Source organism: Erinaceus europaeus, chromosome 7 (genome assembly GCF_950295315.1).
Source record: "Erinaceus europaeus chromosome 7, mEriEur2.1, whole genome shotgun sequence".
NCBI classification, from domain to species: domain Eukaryota; kingdom Metazoa; phylum Chordata; class Mammalia; order Eulipotyphla; family Erinaceidae; genus Erinaceus; species Erinaceus europaeus.
The window spans coordinates 73,423,969-73,444,795 of NC_080168.1; the positions used below are offsets into that span (position 1 = coordinate 73,423,969).

The 20,827-nt window shown below is 41.3% G+C and overlaps 1 protein-coding gene across 5 annotated transcripts in view; it reads left to right on the forward strand.

Moving 5' to 3' along the window:
* The window catches only part of DGKH (diacylglycerol kinase eta), a 203,201-nt gene that overhangs the window by 147,711 nt on the left and 34,663 nt on the right, over positions 1 to 20,827 (forward strand). For all 5 annotated transcript variants that reach the window (XM_007528944.3, XM_060194758.1, XM_060194761.1 and 2 more), the window contains 5 exons: positions 3,947 to 4,066; positions 7,225 to 7,342; positions 12,682 to 12,792; positions 13,368 to 13,464; positions 17,969 to 18,076. In XM_007528944.3, coding sequence (XP_007529006.2) covers positions 3,947 to 4,066; positions 7,225 to 7,342; positions 12,682 to 12,792; positions 13,368 to 13,464; positions 17,969 to 18,076 — 554 coding nt within the window. The remainder of the gene's footprint in view (positions 1 to 3,946; positions 4,067 to 7,224; positions 7,343 to 12,681; positions 12,793 to 13,367; positions 13,465 to 17,968; positions 18,077 to 20,827) is intronic.

The following is a 20,827-nucleotide window of genomic DNA, read 5'->3' on the forward strand; positions in this document are numbered from 1 at the left end:
ATCTATGAACACTTGTCTTTTTGACTTGGATCCATCACTGCATCCTGCCACAAGCTTTTAAAGTTTGATTCTCTCCTTTCAAACTTGCTTCATTTAAAGTTTGATACGCCTGACTTGTATGTTTATTCACTAAGAATATTTACCCAAACTGGGCTGACAATGGTGTCCTAACTGTGTGGTCCTTCTTCCTATAATGGCCTTTTTTGGAGGGCTGGCTTTTAATCTCCTGTCATTATACTCTGACAAACTTGATACTTCCCTTGTAGAAAATAATAGAAGCTAAGAAAACAGATGTAGCGCTATAGATAATGCTATTGAAATAGACCTAGATTATAAAGTCTTTAATGGTGTAATATTGGTTTTTTTCTATTAATGATTTAATGGTGGTCTACAAAATTATAAGATTACTGGGTTATAGCCCCACAGTGCACATAGCACCAAAGTTTTGTGCCTCCGCCCTAATAATGACCATCATAGTCTCACAAAGTCTTAAGAGTTTAATGCTTTCTTTCTTCCTTTCTTTTTGTTCCTACAAGTTCATGTGTTTCATTTTTCTGTATTCCACATATGAAGGAAACCATCTGGTTGTTGTCTTTTACCTCACTGCTTACTTTACTAAGCATAATCACCTCTAGTTAATGGTGCAGTACTTGATCTCATTCTGACTAGCAATCCAATTTTGTGGGAATCACTATTAACAGCAGTGTTTGTTTCTTAAATAGTCATTTTTAAAGCACACTAATTGTATTGTCATTGAATTAATGCGATACTTATGTGAAAGGTACAAACAGTAGTGTACTAATATAGTCAATGGATATTATGTTTAAAGGACTCGAGAAACATTGATTTAGTTATCCATAATGGACCATTAATCTTAGTCTCTAGGATACTTTCTGCTTTTATTCAAGAGATGAGTATCAGTTGTTTTTACTAGGAATTAGCTCCAGACCCTAATCTGTCAAATATCAGTGTGACTGTCATGCTTTTTTTTTCAGTGTAACTGAACTGTTTTTAAGCAGAGAGAAGAGAGTGTAAGATTAATATAGTTAAGTTTGTAATTTGTCTCAGGGACAGTAAAGATAATTAAATTTTAGAGTATTTTTAAATTGAGTTTGAGGATTGATGTTTTTTAAACACCTGCCAAAAGCTCTTAAATTAGTTAGATACTATTGGCTGTTCGTTAAATTGCCCCAGTTTAGGTAGAAATGAATCTCTTTTGTTTACTTTGAGATTGATACTGTTTTTCAGTGTATTAAATTATTATTATTATTATCCCTGTTATTATTTTGCCACCAGGGTTATCCCAGGGCTCTGCTCAGTTTTCCTTTTTTTTTTCTCTTTGTTTTATTTGGCTTAACCATTGTATATAGTGTTTTATAAAGTCTTTCTCTCAGTACTTTTCAATCCACTGATCACTCTTGCCTGGATTGACTTGTGTCTAAGTAAGGTACTTAGAGTTCACAGATGCAGAAATTAGCAGTTGTTTCAATGCTGTCTCAATCTCTGAGTTGAAGCACAGTGGCTATTAAAAACCCTTTGTTCTTTTTCTTCCCAGTAGGCTATGGGAGCCTGAGGGCTTTTTAACTATAAGTAGGTTTTTTAGCTTAATCATTCACTCCTGACCAAGAGATAAAGCAGAGTAAGGGAGAGATAGCACAGTGGTTTTGCAAAGAGACCCCACACCTCAAGTATCCAAAGCCCCAGGCTCAATTCAGCTGCTCTGCCAACAACCAGAACCAAGCTGGGCAGCACTGTTTGGCCCTGTCAGTTTCTAAACAATTCCCATTTATAGTCTGTGGGTTCTGAGGCAATTATTCACTGTGTACTCATGAGGAGAATAATGTGGAAAGGCTCCCACTTATACAGCCCCACCTCTAGACCACCAGAGATGGTAGATCTTCTCTTGAGTTTCCTGGTCAGTTCTCTGCCCCAGATGTCAGTACAAGGCCTCCCCACTGCTGCTCCAGCCTCCGAGGGGAAGTAGCAATGGAGACTTACAGTTGCATTTGGTGAGCCTTAGGGGAATCCTCTCCTCCCTTCAGCAGTCTTTTACAGACTGCTGAAAAACAGACTGGAGGTGGCTCCTCAACTGGTAAACTGCTGGACTGTTACCGGCTGTTCAGGAATAGATATGGACTTTAGTCCCAGGAATCTGTCCTTAGGCTCCTCTCTGTCCATGAACCACATGTTTGTCTTGTTGCAGACTCAGGTGATCTTTGATATTCCTGGTTGAACATGGAGAGAAGAGGAGAGAAATGCAGCTGCTGCTACTATGTAGCCCTGCCTCCAGAAGGCCTCTTCTGTTTTTTTTTTTGATAGGACAGAGAGAGGTTGAGGAGGATAGGGGAGATAGGGAGACAGAGAGACACCTGCAAGTCTCTTTCACCATTTGTGAAGGTTCCCCCTGCAGGTAGGGAGTGGGGGCTGGAACCTGGTTCCTTGTGCGTGGTAACGTGTGCGCTCAACCAGATGCGTCATTGACCCCCTTAAACTTTTTTTTAGATAGAGACACACACGTGCACACGCACACATACACACGCAGCAGCAGCAGCAGCAGCAGCAAGCTTTCTTCAATGAAGTAGGAACTAGGCTAGAACCTGAGTTGTGCACATGGCACAACAGCACACTATCCAAGTGAGCTATTTCACTGGACCCAGTGTGTTGAGTTTTTATGAGTATGTTAATAGATTTATTTTGGGGAGGCAATCATTGCTTTCAACAAAGGAGAAGTACAAGAAAAGAATGTTTTCATTTGAACAAATACTATTATTTTTTCCACTTACAAAAGAAAACATTGGGCTGGCAAAATAGCTCACTTGGATAGTGTGCTCTGGCATGTTAATAACCCATGTTAACGCCCAGTCCCCACCATATTGAAGAAAACTTCTGTTACCATCTCTTTCACTCTCTGTGTCTTTCTGCCTTTCGGTCTCTATCTGAAGGAAGTAAATGTTTTATATACCAGCTGTAGTAATAATGTTAATTAAATGTGAAAATTCACTCAACAGTTATGTTGAAAGAATTACATTGGTGGCACATATTATATATGTATAATACATTTCTCATTTTAAAAAATCTTCAGTTTTTTTTTTTTTTTTTTTTACCATTACCCAGGCCTCCCTCCTCTGGGCTGACTTTTTCAAATAGAAAGAGAGGTAAAGACACAGAACGAAAGAGACAGAGAGGTATAGTACCGAAACTTCCTCCAGTCGGTGCTGTAGGGGGTGGGCTTGAGCCTGGGTGGCATGCATGGCAAGACAAATGCACTATCCAGGTGACCTGTTTTGTCAACCCTAGAATTTCTGCTAATTCTAAAATACAGGTCAGTCACATTCAAAGGTCATTTATGTCATTTCATTGTAACAGACATCTATTTTCTACTGGTCTCTATTTAAGATGAGAGATTAAGGAGCGTGCCTGTGGCAGAATCCCCTCCCTCCAAGAAACAGGGGAAAAATGAAAAGGACATGCTGGGGTAGGGAGGTAGTGCAGGGGGTTAAGCGCAATGGCGCAAAGCGCAAGGACTGGTGTAAGGATACGGGTTTGAGCCCCTGGCTCCCCACCTGCTGGGGGTCGCTTCATCAATGATGAAGTGGGTCTGCAGGTGTCTGTCATTGTCTCCCCATCTCTGTCTTCCCCATCTCTCTTGATTTCTCTCTGTCCTATCCAATAACAATGACAATAATAATAACTACAACAACAATAAACAACAAGGGCAACAAATGGGAAAAAAATAGCCTCCAGGAGCAGTGGGTTCGCAGGCCCCAGAAATAAACCTGGAGGCAAAGAAAAGGAGATGGGAACAGAAGAGTTAAAATCAAAATAACATATCCAGTTCTACTGGTTAATTTAAACACGCCTCACATTTTACATCCTGAATGTATAGGGACTGACATGTTTCTTAGCTTTATCATTACCTCTTTCAAATCTGAACTTTTGTCAACAGTTAAGACTGCACCTCGGTCTCCAGATGGCCGAGCTGGCCGTCCACAACCTGACCCAGGCCCTGGGCCAGTGATGGCAAAAGAGAACCTTCCCGTGCTTAACACCCGCATCATCTGCCCAGGTAGGACAGACCAGAGTCAGAGGGCATTTGCAAGCTTTCCGTGCATGCGTGCGTGCGTGCGTGCGTGCGTGTGTGTGTGTGTGTGTGTTTATCCAATAGCATATTATTCTTTTATTTATATTTTAAGGTGTTTATTTTGTATTGAGAGGGAAAGGGCAAACAGAGGGAGAAAGAAGGACACCTTCACTGCTGTGAAGCTTACCCCCTACAGGTGGGAACTGGCTTGAACTCAGGTCCTTGAGCACTGTAACGTGTTTACTTAACCAAGTGTACCACCAGAAGGCCCCTGCATGGTTTTATTTAAAAGCAGCATTGGAAAGAAATTGGAGGCTCAAGCTCCTGCTCCCCATTTGTGGGGAGGAGGAGTGGGAAAAGGGGCACTTTATGAGTGGTGAAGCAGGTCTCCAGGTATCTAATTTTCTCTTTCCCTATTTCCTTCTCTGCTCTCAATTTGTCTCTATCCTATAAAATAAAATATTAGAAAGGAAAAAATAGTTGCTGGAATAGTGGATTTGTAGTACCAGCACCAAGCCCTACCAGTACCAGCACCTTCAGCTAACCCTGAAGGCAAGAATAGAAAAAAGAAGAAAAATTGGAGAGTGTACCCTTGTGGTAAGATACACCTCTGATCTCTGGGCCAGGCCAGCACCATGATTCATCTTTAAGGGGCCGTGGGGGAGACATTCCATATTCTTTATTTTATTGGGATGGGGAAATAACATCATTTCTGGTTGGAAACAAAAGACCAGTTGCATCATTCTGTGTACTGACTGTGCATGTCTGTACACTCAGAAAAGTGCTCCTAGGGCCCAGCTCTGGGACGCCAGGTCAAGTGCACACTTTACCATGCACAAGAACCCAGATTCCAGCCCCCATTCACTTCCCACCTGCAGGGGAAAAGCTTTACGAGCTGTGAAGCAGTGCTACAGGTGTCTGTCTTTCTCCCTCTCTGTCTCCCCCTCCCCTCACAATTTCTCTCTGCCATATCGAATAAAAAGAGAGAGGTGGGGCAGGGGGAAGGAAGGTGGATAGGAAGAAAGAAAACAAAAGAATGACTGCTGGGAACATTGGTTTGTTGTGTAGTCACAAAGCCCCAGTAATGATCCTGGTGGCAATAAAATAAAGTAAAGTCCTAAAAATAAATGTTCCTGTAGGAAAATGTTCCTGGAACTTTCATCAGCCATAATCCAGAATGGGGGACTTAAATATCTAAGTATCACCTGTGAGCACTTCTTTAAAAAAATTATTGAGTATTTATTATGCTCTATATACTTTCCTTGTGTTAACTTGATGTAACAATCCAGTTAAATATACCATTATTCTTACTATTTATTATCATTGTTAATATTATTACACAATGCACAGAGTAAGGAAATTGGAGATAAAGTAGCTAGATAGCTAAATTTCCATCACCAACTAAGAAGTAAAGGTATTCTGAACATTATAGCTTCACATCTGACTTTCAGAAATTGAGTGAGTGAGTGAGTGAAGAGCATTACTTAGCTATATCATATATATATATACATGATATAGACAAGACCATAGGATAAGAGGGGTACAGTTCCATATAATTCCCATCACCAGCACCCCTGAAAGCTTTCCTATTGTTTATCCCTCTGGAAGTATGGACCCAAGATCATTATGGGGTAGAGAAGCTGGAAGGTCTGGCTTCTGTAATTGCTTCCCTGTTGAACATGGGCATTGGCAGCTAGTCCATACTCCCAGCTTGTCTCTCTTTTTCCCTAGTGGGGCAGGGCTCTGGGGAGGCAGGGATCAGTCCAAGTTTAACTTGTGTTTTCCCTTTCTGTCCTTGTTTCTTTTCTCTTCTTATTTGATAGGGAAGAAGAAATTGAGAGAGATGGGTATGTAGAGAGAAAGGATGAGAGAGACATCTGTAGACATCTGTAGTTTCATTGCTCATGAAACTTCCCCCTGCTGGTGGGGACTGTAGGCTTGAAAATCTGTCTGTCCTTATTTCTTAAATTTTGCCTGTGAGATAATCCTATGTTCGTCCTTCTCATTTTGGCTTATCTCTCTTAACAGGATTCTTTCAGGCTCTATCTAAGATAAGGCTACAGCAGTGCTAAGGATGAAAATAAAAACTATGAATGATTATAGTTAAATGAATGAATGTGTCAAAAACTGAATTGCCCATCTTTATAAACTGGGAAAGAAAACACAAAATAAGCAATAAGAAGGATATAATAAAAGATCAGAGTGTCAGTAAATTAAGTGGAGACTATAAAACAGTACAAGAAATCAATGAAACTAATGCTGGTTCTGTGAACAGTTAAACAAAATGGACACACAAAAAAAATTTTTTTTAATTAGAATGGGAAGACTTTTAGCTAGATTGACCAAGGAATGAGAAAAAATGAAATTGTTGAAGTCAGAAATGAAATGGGAGATAGAACAGATTGTTAGCAGAACATTGCAAAAAAAAAAAAAAAAAGAAAGAAAGAAAGAAAGAAAGAAAGAAACCTGCATATCAACAGCTAAGATGACCTGACTAAAATGGAGAACTTCCTGCAAGTTATGGAATCTTTACATTACTGAACTGGGAAGTGAGAATCTGTCAGAGAGGAGCTAGTTGCTACCTTACCAGCTTCAGTGTTTATGACACATAGATGCTATTTTTTTTTTTTTTGGCTTCCAGGGTTATTGCTGGGGCTCAGTGCCTGCACTACCTTTCCCCCTCTGTTGCCCTTGTTGTCCATTGTCACTATTATTATTGTTACTGTTGTTGTTATGGCTGTTGTTGTTGGATAAGACAGAGAGAAATTGAGGGAGGAGGGGAAAACAGAGAGAGGGAGAGAAAGATAAACACCTGCAGACATGCTACACCGCTTGTGAAGCTACCCTCCTAAAGGTAGGGAGCTGAGGGCCTGAACCAGGATCCTTATGGCGGTCCCTGCACTTCGTGCCATGTGTGCTCAATTGCTGTCCCACTGCCCGACCCCCAAGATCATTATTTCCCCCCTGTGTTTAGCACTGTCCTCATAGAGTTCTGACAGTTGAAAAGAGCAGGCAGTGAAGAAGCAGCTTTGAGAGCAAGATGTCTGAGACTAAGTCTGGGAACAAAAGACTGGTTTGTTCTGTTGGGCTTTGTTTCTCCTTTCTTAACTTGCGATTTTTTGTGTGTTTGCTTTTCTGATCAGGTTTAAGAGCAGGACTCGCTGCCTCCATTGCTGGGAGCTCCATTATCAACAAAATGCTGCTTGCAAACATTGATCCTTTCGGTGCCACACCTTTCATTGACCCTGATCCCGACACCGTGTAAGAAAGTACCTTGACAAATCTCTAGTTTCACCTCTCCTTATCTCTGTTTTTATACTAACAGTAACATTTCACATGGACACAGTCAAATCTGGTTTCACATACACAAAGGATAATCAAGAAATCTTGAAAGTTGCTCATTCTGAGCCCACTGACCCATTTGAAATGTGGTGGTTTTCCTGATTTCTTACCTGTCCAGTGAGAATGTATTTATTTATTTATTTATTTATTTATTTATTTATTTATTATTTCCAGAGCACTGCTCAGCTTTGGCTTATTATGGTAGTGCAGGGGATTGAACCTGGAGCTTCAAAGCCTCAGGCATGAGAATCTTTTATTTTTTTATCTGTAAAATGGAAATATTGACAAGACTATAGGATAAGAGGGGTACAGTTCCCACCACCAGAACTCCATGTCCAATTCCATCCCTTGATAGCTTTCCTGTTCTTTTTCTTTTTTTAATTTCTTTATTGGGGAATTAATGTTTTACATTCGACAGTAAGTACAATAGTTTGTACATGCATAACATTTCTCAGTTTTCCACATTAACAATACAACCCCCACTAGGTCTTCTGTCATCCTTCTTGGACCTGTATTCTCCCCCCTACCTACCCACCCCAGAGTCTTTTACTTTGGTGCAATACACCAAAGCTTTCCTGTTCTTTATCCCTCTGGGAGTATGGGCCCAGGGTTATTATGGGGTGCAGAAGGTGGAAGATCTGGCTTTTGTAATTGCTTCCCTGCTGAACATGGGCATTGGCAGGTCGATCCATACTCCCAGCCTGTCTCTCTCTTTCCCTAGTGGGGCAGGGTTCTGGAGAGGTGGAGCTCCAGGACACATTGGTGGGGTTATCTGCCCAGGGAAGTCCGGTTGGCATCATGGTATCATCTGGAACCTGATGGCTGAAAAAGAGTTAAGATACAAAGCATTGTTGACTAATCATGAACATAAAGGCAAAAATATTGCAGATGAAGATTTGGGGGTCTCTGTTTTGGAAAAAGCTAGTAGGTCTATTTTAGGTATATTCCAAAGGGCCCATGACTATACTAGTTTGTTTTCTGAGCCTGACAGCTAATATGCAGGTGGGCCCAGGTTATTGTCTGGGGAGATGGTGTCATAGTTGGAAAGAGAATCTTTTTTGCAGAACCACCATTATACTATCACCCTTACCCCCACTGGGGATGCATATTTAGGGATGGGTCCCTTTAGACCTGTACTAATTCTTTCCTAAAGCTTCACCACCTTTCTTCTTTTTTTCCCCACCTTGATATCTATATTATGCTAATAGTGATTTACTCTGCTGTAAGCTTTAAAACAGGTACAGTTTGATGCCTCTTGCTGATACACATCCCTTACCACAGTCACTACCTGCAAACCAGTGACCCTCTAGCACAGGCCCCTTCACCTTATAGGACTGCCCCCCTTTTTTTCCACTGCTCCTGGAGGCCATTTTCCTTTTTTTTTTAATTGGATAGGGCAGAGAGAAGAGAGGAGAGGAGGGAAAGACAGAGGGGGAAAGATAGAAGATCTGCAGACCTGTCTCACTGCTTGTGAAATGACCCCCCCCAAAAATCTTTTTTTTTTTGCCACTTCAGTGTGTAATTCCTTTCACTTCCCTATTTTATTTAGCTTTCATTGTATTCAGTAATCTGTGCCTCTAATAATAGTCCATGTTTTAAACTTCTTTCTTAATATATATACATATTTATTATTGACTAGAGACAGAGAGAAATTGAGAGGGGAGGGGGAAATAGAGTGGGAGAGAGTCACCTGTAGCTCTGCTTCACCACTTGTGAAGCCCCCCTCACACACAGGTGGGGGCCAGGGGCTTGAACCTGGGTCCTTACGCACTGTAATGTGTGCATTTAACCAGGTGTGCCACTGCCTGGTCTCTTTTTTATTTCTTTGTGCTTCTTGGGTTATCACTGGGGCTCTGTGCCTGCACTACGAATCCACTGCTCCTAGAGGCCACTTTTCCCATTTTTATTACCCTTGTTGTTGCCGTATAGGACAGAGAGAAATTGAAAGAGGAGGTGAAAACAGTGAGGGGCAGAGAAAGAGAGACACCTGCAGACCTGCCTCACTGCCTGTGAAGTGACCCCCCCTCCAGGTGGGGAGCTGGGGGCTTGAACCGGGATCCTTACACCTGTCCTTGTGCTTCGCACCATATGTGCTTAACCTGCTGCATTACTTTTTTTTTCTTTTGCCCCCAGGCTTATTATAGCTAGGGCTTGTTGCTGGCACTCCAGGTGGCCTTTTTTTTTCTGCCTTTTTCCATTTTATTGGATAGGACAGAGATAAATTGAGAGGAGAAGGGAGACAGAGAGGGAGAGAGAAAGATGGACACCAGCAGGCCTGCTTTACAACTTGTGAAGTGTCCCCCTGCAGGTCAGGAGCTGGAGCTCAAACTTGGATCCTTGTGCGGGTCCTTGCACTTGATACTATGTGTGCTTATCCTGGTGTGTCAACACCTGGTTGGTGCTTGTTTTAAACCTCTATGTACCTTCTAACACCTAGCACAAAAGGTTAGACCTGGCTTTTCCACAGGTGCAGGAAAACTGGAGATTTTCTTTATCTTTTAAAATATTGTTTACTCATTAACACAACATAGAGCATGAAATAGAGAGCCAAAGGATAACTCTAGCACATGGAATGCCAGGAATGGAACTCAAGACCAAAAGCTTCCAAATGCAGCATATCATTCACTGTGCCACCGTCCAGGCTCCGGACTTTTTTTTTTTTTTTTTTGTCTCCAGGGTTATTGCTGGGGCTTGGTGCCTGCACTATGAATCCACTGCCCCTGAAGGCTTTTTTTCCCCCTCCCTTGTTGCCCTTATTGTTTATCCTTGTTGTTGTTATTATTATTGTTGTTATTGCTGTCACTGTTGTTGGCTATGACAGAGAGAAATCAAAAAAGGAGGGGAAGACAAAGAGGGAGAGAGACACCCGCAGACCTGCTTCACCGCCTGTGAAGCCACCCCCTGCAGGTGGGAAGCTAGGGGCTTGAACCGGGGTCCTTATGCCGGTCCTTGAGCTTTGCACCATGTGCGCTTAACCCGCTGTGATACTGCCCAGCTCCCAGCTGTGGACATTCTAATGATCAAAGCAAAGAGTGTAGGCACCTAACTTCAAGGCTCTCCCCAGCTTGTCTGTGTAGTGAGGGACTTAGAAGAGATAGAAGGGCTGAGATTTTTTTTTTTTCTTTTTTTTTTTTTAATATTTTATTATTTTTTATTTTTTTTATTTTTTATTTAAGAAAGGATTAATTAACAAAACCATAGGGTAGGAGGGGTACAACTCCATACAATTCCCACCGTCCAATCTCCATATCCCACCCCCTCCCCCGATAGCTTTCCCATTCTCTATCCCTCTGGGAGCATGGACCCAGGGTCATTGTGGGATGCAGAAGGTAGAAGGTCTGGCTTCTGTAATTGCTTCCTCGCTGAACATGGGCGTTGACTGGTCGGTCCATACTCCCAGTCTGCCTCTCTCTTTCCCTAGTAGGATGGGTCTCTGGGGAAGCTGAGCTCCAGGACACATTGGTAGTGTCTTCAATCCAGGGAAGTCTGGCCGGCATCCTGATGACACCTGGAACCTGGTGACTGAAAAGAGAGTTAACATACAAAGCCAAACAAATTGTTGTGCAATCATGGAACCAAAGCTTGGAAAAGTGGAAAGGTAGTATTAGGGAGGTACTCACTGCAAACTCTAGTATACTTCTGCTTTCTTACTTTGGTGCCATACTCCAAACTCAGTCAATTTCTGCTTTGCGTTTCTACTTCTTTTTTTTTTTTTTTTTTTACATGCATAACATTCCCCAGATTTCCATTTAGCAATAAAACCCCCACTATTTAATTCATCATTTTTCATGGACCTGTATTCTCCCCACCCACCCACCCACCCCAGAGTCTTTTACTTTGGTGTAATACTCCAATTCCATTTCAGGTTCGACTTGTGTTTTCTTTTCTAATCTTGTTTTTCAACTTCGGCCTGAGAGTGAGATCATCCCATATTCATCCTTCTGTTTCTGACTTATTTCACTCAACATGATTTTTTCAAGGTCCATCCAAGATCGGCTGAAAACGGTGAAGTCACCATTTTTTACAGCTGAGTAGTATTCCATTGTGTATATATACCACAACTTGGTCAGCCACTCATCTGTTGTTGGACACCTGGGTTGCTTCCAGGTTTTGGCTATTACAAATTGTGCTGCCAAGAACATATGTGTACACAGATCTTTTTGGATGGATGTGTTGGGTTCCTTAGGATATATCCCCAGGAGGGGAATTGCAGGGTCATAGGGTAGGTCCATTTCTAGCCTTCTGAGAGTTCTCCAGACTGTTCTCCACAGAGGTTGGACCAATTGACATTCCCACCAGCAGTGCAGGAGGGTTCCTTTGACCCCACATCCTCTCCAGCATTTGCTGCTGTTACCTTTTCTGATGTGTGACATTCTCACAGGAGTGAAGTGATAGGGCTGAGATTTTTTTATAATTAAAACCAAAGCAAGGGCAGGGAAGACAGCATAATGATTCTGCAAAAGAGTTTCTTTTTAAAAAATATTTATTTATTATTCCTTTTTTGTTTGCCCTTTTTTTTATTCTTGTAGTTATTGTTGTTGTTGTTATTGATGTTGTTGTTGTTGGATAGGACAGAGAGAAATGGAGAGAGGAGGCGAAGACAGAGGGGGAGAGAAAAATAGACACCTGCAGACCTGCTTCACCGCTTGTGAAGTGACTCCCCGCAGAAGACTTTCATACCTGAAGCTGTAAGACCCCAAGTTCAGTCCGGAGAGCATCATCATGAACCACAGTTGAGCAGTGCTCTGGTTAAAAGAATAAAATGAAATGAAATAATAATAATAATAATAATAAAGAGGTCAGAGTTGTGGTTGAGTGCACATATTCCAGTGTACAAGAACCCAGGCTTAAGCCCCCAGTCCCCATCTGCAGGGGAGGAAGCTTCAGGAGCTATGAAACAGTGTTACCAGATGTCTCTCTCATTCACTCACTTGCTCTCTTTTCTGTCTCTCCCTTTCCTTTCAATTTCTGTCTCTGTTCAAAAGAAAGAAGTCATAACTAATAAATAAAACCAAGGTGCCCCATGACTGTTTCCACTTTGCACTGCCCACCATCCTTGTTATGTCACCTGAACCCAGGTCTCAAGCACACACCCGAGGTGGCGCACCTCACCTGTGACTAGGACGTGAATCCTGCTCAGCTTTATTCTTGTCTGTCAGGAACAGACAATGGTTTTAGTGCCATTTTATGGATAAGTTGTCTTTGTTATCATTACCTTGAAATTGACTTGTGAATTTTTTCTTTCATTACTATCATAGAGACGGTTATTCAGAAAAATGTGTCATGAACAATTACTTTGGGATCGGCTTAGATGCGAAAATTTCCTTAGAATTTAACAATAAAAGAGAGGAGCACCCTGAAAAATGCAGGTAATTCTGGAAATAGCGGTGGTGTACATGCAGTCAGTGTTGCTTTCATTTCAGTTGTGATCTCTTGTGCTTGCATTATCTTTGAAGAGTGAAAAGAGTGAGCCGGCGATATAGCTCACTTGGGTAGTATGCTGCTTTGTCATCTGTGTGACCCAGGTTCAAGCCCAGCCTCCAGTACACTGAAGGAAGCTTCAGTACTGTGATCTCTTTTTCTCTCTGTCTCTGTCTCTCTCTATCTATCTCTATCTTGTTTCTCTATCTCTATCAGTTAAGTTAAAAGAGTGAATGAATGGGGGCCAGATGGTGCACCTGATTAAGTACACACATTACAGTGTGCAAAGACTGAGGTTCAAGCCCCTGGTCCCTATTCATTCATTCTACAGGGGGAAAGCTTCACAAGTTGTGAAGTAGAGCTGCAGGTGTCTCTATGTCTCTCTCCCTTTCTATCTTCTCCTCCTCTTTCATTTTCTCTCTGTCTCTAGCCAATAATAACTAAACAAAAATATTATTAAAGAGAGAGTGTGCATGTGAATGAGTAAGAACTGCTGATATGGCCTGTCAACTTCTCTCTTCAGGAGCCGAACTAAAAACTTGATGTGGTATGGAGTTCTTGGAACCCGTGAATTGTTACAAAGATCATATAAGAACTTAGAACAGAGGGTTCAGCTCGAGGTAAGCTCATCCTAAAGTAATGACAGTTCTGACTGTTTTACTCAGGAAGAGTTTTATATGTGGGGTCAGTGAAATAGCTCACTTGGATAGTGTGACCTTTAAGATTAAGTCCAGCTCTCAATACATTGAAAGAAGCTTTGATGCTGTGGTATCTCCCTCCCTCCCTTCCTCCAATTTGTCTCTATCTACTTCTTTCATTTGTGGAGTTGATTTGGTCTAATTCATTTGATAAATACTCAAGGAGGAGAATACAGGAATACATTTTTAAGACAGAATCGGTGGTACATGAAAATTTCAGGTTTTTTAAGAGATTATATATACATATACATATACATATACATATACATATACATATACATATACATATACATATACATATACATACACCAGGTAGTTGCTCTGATTTTTTTTTTTTTTCCTCCAGGGTTATTGCTGGGCTCGGTGCCTGCACCATGAATCCACTGCTCCTGGAGGCCACTTTTCCCCCTTTTTGTTTCCCTAGTTGTTGCAGCCTTGTTGCGGTTATTATTGCCATTGTTGACGTTGCTTTGTTGTTGGATAGGACAGAGAGAAATGGAGAGAGGAGGGGAAGACAGAGAGAGAGGGGGAGAGAAAGATAGACACCTGCAGACCTGCTTCACCGCCTGTGAAGCGACTCCCCTGCAGGTGGGGAGCCAGGGGCTCGAACCGGGATCCTTACGCCTGTCCCTGCGCTTTGCGCCACGTGCGCTTAACCCACTGTGCCACCACCCGACCCCCTGTTGCTCTAATTTTTAGTAAAATATCTATTGCATACTCTTTTGAGTCCTTTAAGTACTAAGATATGTGAAGGAAAAAAGAAAACTTTTAAATAAAGATTTAAAGATACAGTCCTTTGGTGGTGGGAATGGTGTTGATGTACAGTCCTATTAACTTGTAGTCTCATAAAACAAAAAAAAATAATAAAAACATTTTTTTTTTTTGCCTCCAGGATTATCACTGGGGCTCAGTGCCTGCACTATGAATCCACTGCTATAGGAAAGCTATCTTTTTTCCATTGTTGTTGTTGTTGCTGTTATTGTTGTTGGATAGGATAGACAGAAATTAAGAGAGGAAGGGGAGATAGAGATGGGGAGGGAAAGATAGACACCTGCAGGCCTGCTTTACCGCTTGGGAAGTGACCTCCTGCAAGTGGGGAGCCAGGGGCTTAAGCTGGGATCATCACGTAGGTCCTTGAGCTTCGCACTATGTATGCTTAATCTGCTGCTGTGCTACTGCCTGGCCCCCAGGATTTATTTTCTAATGAGACAAAGGCAGAGTAAGGGAGAGATGGAGAGATACCACAGCAACATTCTAGCACCTGTGAAGCTTCCTCTGTGCTGGTACCGCCACATGGTGGCTCGGGGGCTCAGCTAGATCCTCATGTATTGTCAGTTCCTGGCCCCCTAATTCACATTGTTATGCTACTTCAAGTATCTTGATAGTCTAGTGACAGATATTCCTGCCATCTGTTTATGCCCTTTCTAAAACTTTTAAGTACTTGACTGATTACATAACTCTCATTTTTGTCTTTAATTAACTTTAGTAATAATTATCTATAATTTATTTTTTTAAGTCTCAGTATTATAACCAGAATTTGCTGAGTGCTTTCTACATAGTGTCTTTATTTGTTGAACTTTATGTTATCAGTCTTTGTGATGCAATTTTATTTATTTATTTTGTTTGTTAGTTAGTTTTACTGCCACCAAGGCCATTGCTGGGGCTCAGTGCCAGCACTACGAACTCACTACTCCTTTTTGTTGTTGTTTGTTTTATTTGACAGGGCAGAGAGAAATTGAGGAGGTAGTGGAGATAGGGAAGGAGAGAGAAAGACACCCACAGACCTGCTTTAGCACTTGTGAAGTGTCCCTCATTGTGGGGAGCAAGGCCTCAAACCCAGGTCCTTGTGCATAGGACAATGTGCACTTAACTGGTGTGCCACTAACGCCCCCCCCCAATTTTATTATTCAGTTCAGAGAAGTGAAGTTACTTGTCTGAGATCAAAATGTTGATAACTGGGAGCTGAGTTGATAGTGTACCCAGTTGAACACATATGTTACCATGCATGAGGACACAGGTTCAAGCCTTTAGTCTCCACTTGTAAGGAGGAAGCTTCACAGGTGGCAGAGCAGTGATACAGGGGTTTTTCTTTCTCTTCTCTTTCCACCTATTTGTCTCTGTCTAGATGAAACAAGGAAGGAAGGGAGGGATTATGGGTGAATGGAAGGAACGAAGGACAGGAAGAAGTGGTAGAGTCAGAGTGTAAGCACCAAGACCCCAGAGATAACCCTGGTGGTAAATAAATAGTTGAGTGGTCTGAGAGGTGGCACAGTGGTTAAAGTATTGGACTCTCAATCATAAGGTTCTGAGTTCAATCCCAGAAGCTCATGTACCAGAGTGATGTCTGGTTCTCTCCTATATTTCTCATAAATGAATAAGTAAAATCTTTGAAACAAAATAATTAGTTCATAGCTGGAGGAGCCAGAGTCAAATTCTATGTTTTCTTTAGTGTGTGTATTTTTACCAAAAAAAAAAAAAAAAGTAATTCATGATTATTGACTGAAGAAAAAAGTTTGCTGTAACTTCCTACTCTGCTTTTCTAGTGCCATGCTATGAACTATAACCCATTTGATATGTGAACAAAATGAAACAGAGAGCTCCAAGGGTTTTTTAGATAGTAAATGACAGAGTTCAAAACAAGCCCACTCTCCTCCCATCCTGGACGTTTCCTAGAGAAAGGAAGGGGCAAAAAGCGAGATGGCAAATGCAGTTGCATAGCATTTTGCAACATTGTGAGTGACAAGTGAAAATGTGGATAGAAATTGTGAATGAATGTCACACTTGGAATTTTTCCTGATTAGAATAAGAAAAACTGTTGAGTTATGTGACCTTAATTTCTTGAGTATGTGCTACTCAAAGTTTTCCTGTGAAATATTTTGAGATGAACCATTCAACACTTGACTCTAGCTATTTTGCTGAATGTACACATGCTGAATTCAGCACTGTGTGTGGAACTTCATCTGAACCCATCTGTCTGTTTCCACAGTGTGCTTTCCAATGCGTGTATTCATTTGTAAAATCTTTAAAGATTGCCCTAAACTGTCTTTACAATACTGCCAGATTTGCAGTGTCTTTTCTGTTTTCTCCAAGCTAGTCAGTCAATTCAAATAAAAAATGATTTTTATAAAAGCACACCAAGTTAAGTGTTCAGTTTCTTGGGTTCAGAAAAAATGTTGATTCTCACACTGAATATTTAATGCTCATTCATTGAGCACATGGCATTGAACACCATGTCAGAAGTTGGAACCCTAAGGGCTGAGATACAATGTGGACCTTTGAGTGTGTTTTCAAAAAAAAGAAAAATAGTGTACAAAACGTGCCTGGGGGAATTAAGGCAAGTGTAAAACATTCTCAGTCTTGAGAAAAGATTTCGGTCCAGCTCCGCATTTGTTCTGAAGGTTGAAGATACGTCATTTATGTACTAAATGCCAATCATTTTTTAAACAAACATTTTAAAAGTTGTTTTAAAATAATTTTATCTGATAGGACAGAGAGAAATTGAGAGGGAAGGGGGAGGCAGGGAGAGGAAAAGAGAGACACCTGAAGCACTGCTTTACTGTTCTCAAAGATTCCCCCCTGAAGGTGGTAACCAGGGGCTTGAACCCAGGTCCTTGTGCATGGTAACATGTGCTCTCCTCGGGATGTGCCACTGCCCATCCCCTCATTTATTGCATTAATAACTATAGCAGAAGCTACTAGAAAAAAATTAAAAAATGCTCTACATCTTCTTTGCTTCAAAATTAGGTGGTGTTGTTTTAGAGTCTTATTCAGGTCATTTATAATATTCTCATAAGTATTATAGTCATCACTTCACATATGTTCAATATCCTTTTGAAAGCAGGCTTGTAAGGGTAAACACTGGGTTGTAACCATCTCAGTTAGCAATTTCCACAGTTCCTGATACTTTACTGGTGTTCTGGAACTCAGTGCTGAGTTTTTCAAGCAGTTAGAACCACCCCCACACACATACACACACTCAAACATGTATGCCATAAAAAATATCTTATACTCCAAACCATCTAATTACTCACTTACATTGGCACTTAAACTGGAAAAACACATAACTGATGAAGCAGTTACACATGTGAACAAATGTTTACAGGACTTCAACTCTTTTCAAGCCCCTGGTTCCCACCTGCAGGGGGAAACATTCATAAGTGGTGAAGCAGTGCTGCAAGTGTCTTTCTCCCTTTCTGTCTCCTCATTCCCTCTTGATTTCTCTTTGTCTCTATCCAATAAATCAATATTTAAAACATTAAAAAAAGAGAGAAGAAAGAAAAGAAACAAGGTAAAGGCATGTGTGGGCATGGATTGCAGGAGAGAAAGCATCACCAACACTTTGTTGTCCCAGCCTGGGTCTATGGTCTTCAAGTGCTTCTAAAGGTGGTGGCTATGCTTTATCTAATTTGATCTTTTTCCCTTTCAGTGTGATGGGCAGTACATTCCTCTCCCGAGTTTGCAAGGAATCGCAGTCTTGAACATCCCCAGCTATGCTGGAGGAACTAACTTTTGGGGCGGAACCAAAGAGGACGATGTAAGTCTAGCTCTTTACAGCTTCCCAAAGCTCCCTTTCCTCTTGCTCTACTCCTTCACAGCCAATGAAGACTGACTGAGTTCTCACAAGGCATCACTCTGACCTTTTCTGCCCTCCACTTCCTTTTATTTATTTTTCTTTTGTTTCTTTTTATTAGTGCTTTAATATTAATTTACAAAATTATAAGATAACAGGTGTAATTTCACAACATTCCCATCACCAGAGTTCTGTGTCCCCACTCCCTCTATTTGAAACTGCAGTAATTCTCACAAGGTCACACGGACTGACTATTATTTCTATAACTATCTATATTTCTGTTTTTGTCCAGTTTTCCTTTGCCCCTACTTTCACTTCCTTTCTAAGTCATGCCATACCTGTTGTTACTCCTGAATATCCTTCCTTTTTTCCTCTTCTCTCTCTCTGAGTTCTGATGAAATTGAAGCTTTGAGCCCTCCCTCTAGTCATCTTCCCCTACCATTTTCTCCCCTCTGAGAATAAAATTCTTTTTGAGGTCCAGAAGGTGGGAGTTCTGGCTTCTATAATTGCATCTCTGCTGGACATGGGCACTGGAAGGTCAATCCATACCTCCAAGCCTATTTCTATCTTTCCCTAATGGGTTAGGGCTCTGGAGAGGTGAGGCTTTGAGACATGTTGGTGAGGTCGTCTGCTCAGGGAAGTCAGGATGGAATCATAGTAGTATCTGCAACTTGATGGCTGAAAGACATTAAGATATAAGATAGGACAGAATGTTTAATAACCAAGAACCAAAAAGTAGGAATAGAGCAGCTGAGAATAGGGATCTTAGAATCTTAGGGTGAAAAGAAGATAGGAAGCCTATTTTTAGGTATGTTCCTAGGAGCCCATAACTTTTTAAATTTTTGCTTGAGCTTAGTAACTAACATACAGGTATACTAAGAATATTGTCTGGGAAAATGGAGTTGAGAATAGAACTAGAAAGTTGGATTAGGGCAGAGAGTAGGTCATCCCAAACTTGAAGAAAAATATATAAATACAACTAACTTTATCACAGTAATCTGAAACTTTAGATTTTTCTCCCACCTGTTAAAACAGTTAGTGTCATTTGTTGTGGCCAAACCCATATTAGGTTTGTGGGGTCTGGCCTCAACTTGGAGAGGAAGTACACCTAGGATTTTAGTGTGGTCTAAGGTAACCTTGAGTTTTACTACATTTACTTGTTTAGTGATTCTAATAAAGACTGTCATAGGAACAATAATTGTCCTTTAATTGACAATAATTCTGATGCTATTAGGGTGCTTCCATTCTTGGGCTAACTTGAATAACATAGCTATGAGTATAGGAAAGTATAGATCTTCTCAAAAAAACATAAATAACTATTTATTTTAATTTTTATTTATAAAATGGAAACACTGACAAGACCATAGGATAAGAGGGGTACAGGTCCACACAATTCCCACCACTGGAACTTCATATCCCATCCCCTCCCCTGATAGCTTTCCTATTCTTTCTTTTTTTTTTTTTTTTTTTTGCCTCCAGGGTTATTGCTGGGGCTGGATGCCTGCACTATGAATCCACTGCTCCTGGAGGCCATTTTTTCTCATTTTTGTTGCCTTTGTTGCTGTTATTGGATAGGACAAAGAGAGATCAAGGGGGGGAGGAGAAGTCAGAGAGGGGGAGATAAAGAGAGACACCTGCAGACCTGCTTCACCGCTTGTGAGGCGACCCACTGCAGGTGGGGAGCCAGGGGCTTGAACCGGGATCCTTACGCCGGTCCTTGCACTTCACTTCGCGCCATGTACTTAACCCGCAGTGCTACCGCCCAGCCCCCTATAGCTTTCCTATTCTTTAACCCTCTGGCAGTATGGACCCAGGGTCATTATGGGGTGCAGAAGGTGGAAGGTCTGGCTTCTGTAATTGCTTCCCTGCTGAACATGGGTGTTGGCAGGTCAATCCATACTCCTAGGCTGTCTCTGTCTTGCCTTAGTGGGGAAGAGATCTGGGGAAGCAGGCTCCAGGACACATTGGTGGGGTCATCTGCCCAGACAAGTCTGGTTGGCATCATGTTAGCATCTGGAACCTGGTGGCTGAAAAAAGAGTTAACATATAGAGCCATACAAATTGTTGACTAATCGTGAACCTAAAGGCTGGAATATTGCAGATGAAGATTTGGGGTCTTTTTTTGGGAAGTAGCTAGTAGATCTATTTTAGTTATATTCCAAAGGGCTCATGACTTTACTAGTTTTTGCCTGAGCCTGACATCTGATATGCAGGTGGACCCTAAGTTATTGTCTGGGGAGATGATGTCATGTCTGGAAAAAGGGCTAGAAAGCCCTTTTTCAGGGTAGAGAGTAGCTCTACCCTGAAAAAGGTAGAGATCTACCCTGGATCAGGGTAGAGAGTAGCTCCCAAATATGGGGAAAGTATATAAATGTTGTTGATTGTAGGTCCCATCAATTTGATTTGGGGCTCAAATAATTATTTTTATAAAGAAATTGTGGGTGTGTTTAACTGGCTAGTGAAGTTAAAGGATTTTCTTAAATATAATTTTTATTTATTTTAATGAGAGATACAGAGGGAAAGACAGAAAGACCAGAGTACTGTTCAGCTTTGGCTTACGGTGATGCTGAGGGTTGAACCTGGGACTTCAGAGACTCAGGCACTTGAGTCTTTTGCATAACCATTATGCTGTCTCCCCAGCCCAAGTTAAGGGATGTTTTTGTTCTTTCATACTGTCCTATATTTAAAATAATAAAAGGCAAATCCTAATAAAAA